Genomic DNA, 7,740 nt, shown 5'->3' on the forward strand with positions numbered 1-7,740 from the left:
AAAAATCAAGTAATCTAAATGAGAAAAGACAAAGAGCTTCAATACCTTTAAAAATAGAAAGCATTGGACATGTTTTGGCTTACAGAATAATCTAGAACAGTAAATGACTTTGGGAACATTAATTTAAAAGTTATTATTGGTTTTCAGGACCTGAGAGTTAGCATCTATTTGTGAGAAGGATCCTGAAATACTTATGTTTGGGCAAAGCCCTGGTTGAGGGAGGGGTGGAAGGGTCAGTATGGAAGACCTTAAGAAAATTGGCTATATAATATTATCATTTTTTCAAGTTCTTGAGCTTTGGCAGAGTTCAGACTAAAACAGATTAATCTGACCCTGTAAACATGTTGAGATTTGACCATCTTTAGTTTTGAAAGAATTATCCCTTTGGCAATGTAATAAATGCTTTGAAATAGCATCTGATTCACAGTGAGTAAGAATAATGGATTTAATAGGGCCATTGTTTTGGAAGGAACTGCCCTTCCTCAGCCCTGGAGTCAAAGTGGGTAATTGTGGCCATGTCCCTCATTGTTCCCATCATTCACTTTGTTGTTTGGTGTAGGATCCCCTGTTGTAACATAGGGACTGTTCACAACAGAGGTTGCTGTACGTGTTTCCTTATGGATCAGTGCTGGAGTCCTGAAAAATGGTTCTTAGGATTGTCTGTCTTTTCAACAAAGATGCTTTTGCTGCAAGTCATGGCCATTCATTCTGACAAAATCTCAGTCCTCTAAACTTCCTAATTTAGTTTAAAATGATTCTCTTTATGGCTCCACATCTGACTTCTGCCTCTTCTCTCTTTTGCACTTCTGTCTGTTACCCAATACAGTTTATTCACGGTAGATTCTTCGTTGGTGGTCCTATAGGATGAAAGATCCTAAGATTTTAGAATGACTCTATCATCCAGAGAGTCCCAATGACTCATTTGTTTTTTGGAGAGCAACGTATGAATCTCCTCAAAGTGCTACATATTATCTTAACTTCCTTTTAGAGGTTAATTCCTTTGACTTTCACCAGTGTTCACAGAATTCAATATTGTAGGCTTATAAAGCTTGATCCCAGAGAATTCTCGAAGTGCTTTACATACTGTAAGCTACATTCTTCTCACATTAAATAGGTACTAATTCAGAGTAAAAGCACGGTCCTGCTGCCTATATGTTTGCTCATGTGAATTTGAGGCTATCTAGTAACTGGCTTATAGAAGAGAGGGGAAATAGATTTGCCTCACTATATTTTTTTCACTTTGAGTTGAATTGAGGCCTGTGGTATTGGAGCCAGGGGGGCAGAGATTTTTTTTGTGTCTACCAGGTATATATGTATGGTAAACACAAAAAACCATACATTCTGTTTTTGTTCCATTGTGTTTGTTCCATTGTTGATCTATTGATTCCCAATCTGAATTATTTCAGATTTCCACTGGTACCATGCAGTAGATTTTTGCTCTGTATATACTACGTGGTAGTAGCACTTTATCCATCCTGGATCACAATACCTTCTGGAATGGAGTATACCTTCCATTTAACAGTGTGAATAAGGACCAAAAGAAAGAAAGCAATAGTGCCACATCCACCTGAGACTACAAGGGGAATTTAGACAGATAGGCAATGAGAAAGTCATCACTCAAAACAAAGCATAGTCAGAACCTTCTAGGGCAGCAATCATTAGTCTTGTGAAAGGTTTCATGGGATTTTTGACTGACCACAAATGGTCAAGGCTTGGTTTTGCATCACAGTCAACTAACAGTGCCTCCAGTAGTACAGTGTGTTGGACACAGTGGGACAACTGATCAGCTCAAAATTCGTCCCAGTGGCAGGTCTCAGGTCTTCAGTGGCCAAAGTTTACTGAAGTCCATAGAGAAACTTTTTCATAGGCTTTGGCCTACAATCTTTTTGCCTAAGGAAAGATCCTGCACCAGAAGCAACACTGAAGATGTTGCCTTTAACACACTGGTTTTTCACCTCTCCACACAAGAGAACAATGAAAAGTTAAGCAAGGATGAAAGAACATAGCTGTCGCTTCTCCTTGTGGTTAGATGACATTTTGTAAGTAACATTATATTGATATATTTCATCTGTTTCTTTATTTAAGTGTGATAGCCAAGGAAGTACACAGTTACTGTACCCCACCCCACCACTGTCCCCTAGGGTGGTATGTCTTTTAGTAAGGCATCATGTCAAACAGTAGTATGTGACATTCACAACTAGGGAGTGTATCTCAAGATAGTATATCTGCCTGGGAAATCTGGAAAAAATGCACTAACAACTGCCTCAGGGGAAAATAGTGAGAGACTTAAACCATGAGATAAAGAGAGGGGAAAGGAAACATTTGCCAAATATATCTTGTTTTCACAGATCTGGGTTATTTTTGCAAATAAAGTGTGCTGCAAGATTCAGATGCACAAATTACCTTGACTTGCTGGCCATTTAAAAACAAACAAACAAAAATAATAAAAAAACAACAAAAAACCTCTTAGTTTGTAAACTGCTTTATAATTCTTTGCATATGTCTTTTGCAAAATTCAATACTGTATTGTTTTAAACTTTTAATTTTCAAAAATAGAGGGAAAAATATACATCCCCCAGCTGCCACCCTGCTGTAACAACACAATACTGGGTCATATTTATAGTTTCATAGTTTCATAGTTGGTAGGGTCGGAAGGGACCTGAGCAGATCATCAAGTCCAACTCCTTGTCATGGCAGGAAAGAGTACTGAGGTCAAACGACCCTGGCTAGGTGATTGTCTAGCCTCCTTTTGAAAATCCCCAGGGTAGGGGAAAGCACCACTTCCCTAGGAAGTTGGTTCCAGCTCCTAGCCACCCTGACTGTGAAGTAGCACCTCCTGATGTCTAGCCTGAACCTACTCTCAGTCAGCTTATGGCTGTTATTTCTTGTCACTCCTGGTGGTGCTCGGGGGAACAGGGACTCCCCAAATGCCTGCTGGTCCCCCCTGACTAGTTTGTAACAGGCCACTAGATCCCCCCCTTGGCCTTCTCTTGTGGAGGCTGAACAGGTTCAGGTCCCGTAGCCTCTCCTCGTAGGACCTGCCCTGCTGCCCCCGATTATGCGAGTGGCCTCCTCTGGACCCTCTCCATGTTGTCCACTTCCCTCCTGAAGTGTGGTGCCCAGAACTGGACGCAGTACTCCAGCTGCGGCCTGACCAGTGTTGCATAGAGGGGGAGGAGCACCTCCCTGGACCTGCTTGACATGCACCTGTGGTTGCATGACAAAGTGCGGTTGGCCTTCCTGACTGCATTCCCACACTGCCGGCCCATGTTCATTTTGTCATCAATAATGACTCCAATATCCTTTTCTGCCTCTGCACTGATGAGATATTGTCATACAACTAATGAAATAAATGGACTTACATAATTCTCAGTATACCAATTTAGAACATGTCCCAGTGTACACAGTCAAAGAATTATGATCATTCTTTCAGAACCAAATCAGCTTCAGTGGATATGTATTATAGGTTCTTTGAGTTTCAGTAGTATTCAAAGTTTATTTTGCCATATCACTGCATCCTCCCAGACTTGCCGCAAAACATTTCTGATATGGCCCCCTTTTCCTGCTGATGCCCAAGGTTGGGGGGACAGAATAACTCCTGGGCCACTTTTGAAAGAGCTCTGCTAGCGGAGAGGTCTTGTGCAAAGGGAGGATTCTCTCTAGCCCTCTTCAGGTTACTCTGCATTGCTTATGTAGTAAAAATTAGGCTTCAGAGACAGAGAGCCTAGACCAACTGTGCATGTATGTGATATAAACACACATGTAATCTATACATAACACACTGTGACAGGAGGCCATCTTGGGGCTGGGTCTCATCATTGGCCCGCCCACCTGTGTAAGTAGAGTACGCCCAGTCTCACCAGCCACAACTTTGCTGTTTCATAAAATAGTGTACAATGTGGGAGGCTGCCTATTTAATGCCCCAATGCCAGGGGGCACTATAAACAACTCTGTTCTCCCTTTATTGTGTCCCAGGACTTGCAGATAGCTTCCAAAACAAGTTCTTAACCTTTGACCCAAACTTGGCCTCACCACATCTGAGAACTTATGTTGGCCTCTCTGCTCCCTTCCTGGGGCTTCAATTTATGCCCTCCTGCTAGGACCTTCTACCTACATCCTCTCACTGGGGCCTTCCAGATTATTATTACACAACCGGCTTAAGGCCAGGCCAAACTCAGTCATATGCTGGGCCTATAGCACTCTGCCCTTCACTGGGTCACATACATACCACCCTCATCTCACTGGGACGTCTTACACTCCACTCTCTTTCACTAGGCCTCTTTTATACCACTCTACCTAGGGCCACTCTCAACCTGCCCTTGCTCCCTGAGTGACCCCCTTGGGCCATTGGGCTTTAACTACTTTCATTCTGACCAGTGCACACAGAGCCCTTCAGGTTGCTCAAGCTTCCCTACTCTATGTGGCACTGGCCTTGTGCCTTATGCTAGGCTGACTCTGACCTTTAAAAGCCGCGGTTTGACGTAGCTTCCGGCACTCGGAAGCTAGGAGCAGCGGGGAGAGGAAGGACACAGGTGTGCCCCCTTACCTGACCCGGAGCGGAGGCGAGAGCAGCAGAAGCGAACGGAGCAGCAGCGGGGGCAGCAGCAGCTGATCCCCCTAAGGTAAGTGGGGCAGAGGGACTGACGCAGCTGAGCCGGATCCGGAGGAGAAGCCCCCTGGATCCCTCTTAGCTGACCCGGTAGGGAGCTACGCTCCTGAGCCGCGCGAACAGAGCGCACAAACAGGCGTGGTCTGTAAGAGCGCACCGGCATTTGCGCTGGCGTTCGTGCCAGAGGGAGAGCAGGAGGGGCCCAGAGGCTGACTCCTGTTAGCGCGGGGCAGAGGACCCGAACTCAGCTAGAAACTCAGCGACTCCTACGATGGTGTCGACATGGAGTGCTGCCAGGGCCCCTGCCCGGGGGGTGCGGCTTTCCCGGGGCTTGTCTGAGGCCCCACCCAGACGGAGCCCACGGGGGGGCTGGCATCCCCCAACCCCCTGGCCTGCGGGAGCTGCCCAGCAAGGCCTGGGGGGGCAGGGACTGGAGACCCCCACACCTGTCCTGCAGGCACCTGCCTTAGGGCCCTGGAGGCACAGGTGAGGGAGCTCCAGGAGGAGGTTAGCAGGCTGAGGGAAATCAGGGAGGCAGAGGAGGAAACTGACAGATATTTTATTTCCCGGCAGGGTTGTACAACCAAGGAGGATGCACCTCAAGATGAGCCCTCCACTGCTAAGTGGCAGATGGCCACCTCCCATGCCAGGGCTGCTCGAGACATGGCAGCACCAGTTCCTACAGTCCGGCTGGAGAACAGGTACGAAGCCCTGGCAGCCCAGGAGGAGGAGGAAGGAGAAGACGAAACTGGGGAGGAGGCAACGCCACGTTCACCGCGTCCCGTGCAAGCTGAAGGAGGCAAGAAGGCCAGGAGGAAGAAACGTCGCGTGATCGTCACTGGTGACTCCATCCTGAGAGGTACGGAGGGCCCCTTCTGTCGCTGGGACCCCTCAGCACGCGAGGTATACTGCCTACCTGGAGCAAGGATTCGGGATGTGAAAGGGATGCTCTAAACCGTAATCCAGCCCACCGATTATTACCCCATGGTCCTAGTCCATGTGGGCACTAACGATGCGGCCAGGAGGAGCCCTGATCACCTGATGGAGGACTACCACGCTCTGGGGTGCGTGCTGAAGGAGATGGGCGCACAGGTGGTTTTCTCTTCTACCCTGCCAGTGAGTGGACGAGGCAGACGGCATGAAATGTGCATCGCGGAGACCAACTGGCGGCTACAGGAATGGTGCTTCGAGGAGGGCTTTGGCTTCCTCAGCCACGACCGGCACATCACAATGAGAGGCATGCTGGGATGGGATGGGCTCCACCTTTCCCCTAAAGGTAAGTGTGTGTTCTCTTCTAGGTTGGCGGACCTCCTCCGGCGGGCTTTAAACTAGGCTTGCCGGGGGAAGGGGAAGATGAGGGCGGAGGAAACATCAGACTGCCAGACCAAACAGCACCCACAACTACAGCCCAGCCCAGACCAACGAGCGAAGCGAAGAAACAGGTAAGAGATAGGGGCCAGGGTAAGGCTGGGACTAGGGGGTCAGTACACACATCCACAGGAAGCCTCAAATGCCTCTACACAAACGCTCGTAGTATGGGTAACAAGGAGGAGGAACTCACCCTCCTGCTGGCTGACACCAGCCCAGACATAGTCGGGATTATGGAAACATGGTGGGACTCAGCGCATGATTGGGCGGTGAATGTCAAAGGCTATAGGCTGTACAGGAGGGACAGGATAGGAAAGAGAGGTGGGGGCATGGCACTCTATATTAAGGAGGAATACACATCCTCCTCAATTAGCAAGGAGCCAGGGGAGGGGCACTCTGAAATGCTTTGGGTTAGAGTACAAGGCCCTCAAGGGGAAAGAGACTTAACGGTGGGAGTCTACTACAGACCTTCCAACCAGGGACAAGAGCTTGACCAGGAATTCTTGGGTCAGCTCACAGAGGTAGTGAAGGCTAAGGATGTGGTAGTCATGGGGGACCTGAACTTCCCGGACATCTGCTGGGAAGAACAGTCAGCCAGGTCTGAACGCTCACGTAGGTTCTTGGCCAGAGTGCAGGACCTCCATCTAACCCAGAAGGTGCACAGCCCCACCAGGGGAGACGCCTTGTTGGACCTAGTGCTGGCCATGGGTGATGACCTGGTGAGGGGGCTGCGGGTGCTCGACCACCTGGGCGACAGCGATCATCGCCTGCTGGGATTCACCATCCAGCGCAAGGTGGCAAAGGCATGCAGTAAGGCAGCGGCCCTAGATTTTAGGAGGGCAGACTTCAACGAGCTAAGGAGGATAGTTGGAGAAGCGCTGAGGTCCCGGAGGGGAGGGGAGCCAGGTGTCCAAGGAGAGTGGTTGCTCCTTAAGGAGACGATCCTCCAAGCCCAAAGGAAGGTAATCCCAATGAGGATCAAAGGGAGCAGGAGGGCACACAAGCCTCCATGGCTCACCAAAAGCATCCAGGAATGTCTCCTTGCTAAAAAGGAGGCGCACACCCAATGGAAAGAAGGGGTCATCACCAGGGAGGACTATTCTGTAGTTGCTTGGGGATGTAGGGGGGTAGTTAGGAAGGCCAAGGCAGAGATGGAACTGGGACTAGCTTCCCAGATTAAGGACAATAAGAAGTCCTTTTTTAAATACATAGGGGGTAAAAAGAAGGTCCCGGGTAATGTGGGGCCCTTGCAGGACACGTTGGGAAATTTGGTCGTCAAACCAGACAGCAAGGCTAACATGTTTAACGATTTCTTTGTCTCTGTCTTCCTAAGAAGGGACCCGAACAGCCTCCTCCCTGCTGGGCCCCCCTCAGGCCCTGGGGGAGGCACACCTGGGCCATGGGTTAGAGCTTCTGGAGGGGTTGGACGTATTTAAGTCAGCCGGTCCGCATGATCTCCACCCTAAAGTTCTAAAGGAACTGGCCGAGGTCATTGCAAGTCCCCTGGCATGGCTTTACGAGCGCTCGTGGTACTCTGGTGAAGTACCGGAGGACTGGAAGAGGGCCAACTTGGTCCCCATCTTCAAAAAAGGCAGGAAGGAGGACCCGGGAAACTATAGGCCGGTTAGTCTTACCTCAATCCTAGGCAAGCTGTTCGAGAAAATTATGCTGGCACACATCCAGGAGGGGCCAGCAGGGAACTGCATGCTTAGGGTTCATCAGTGGCAGGTCCTGTCAGACCAACCTGGTGGCCTTTTACGATC

General features: G+C 49.1%; 1 protein-coding gene across 1 annotated transcript; it reads left to right on the forward strand.

Moving 5' to 3' along the window:
• The first annotated feature begins 3,317 nt into the window (after positions 1 to 3,317).
• LOC149856294 (uncharacterized) lies at positions 3,318 to 7,466 on the forward strand. Its single transcript, XM_090064887.1, has 2 exons — positions 3,318 to 5,468; positions 5,727 to 7,466. The coding sequence occupies exon 2, from the start codon at positions 6,145 to 6,147 to the stop codon at positions 7,411 to 7,413; it is 1,269 nt and encodes a 422-aa protein (XP_089921013.1). The 5' UTR covers positions 3,318 to 5,468; positions 5,727 to 6,144; the 3' UTR covers positions 7,414 to 7,466.
• Positions 7,467 to 7,740: the final 274 nt, after the last annotated feature.

This window comes from Crocodylus siamensis, chromosome 10, assembly GCF_052110815.1.
Source record: "Crocodylus siamensis isolate JL-2025a chromosome 10, ASM5211081v1, whole genome shotgun sequence".
In the NCBI taxonomy this organism is placed as follows: Eukaryota; Metazoa; Chordata; order Crocodylia; family Crocodylidae; genus Crocodylus; species Crocodylus siamensis.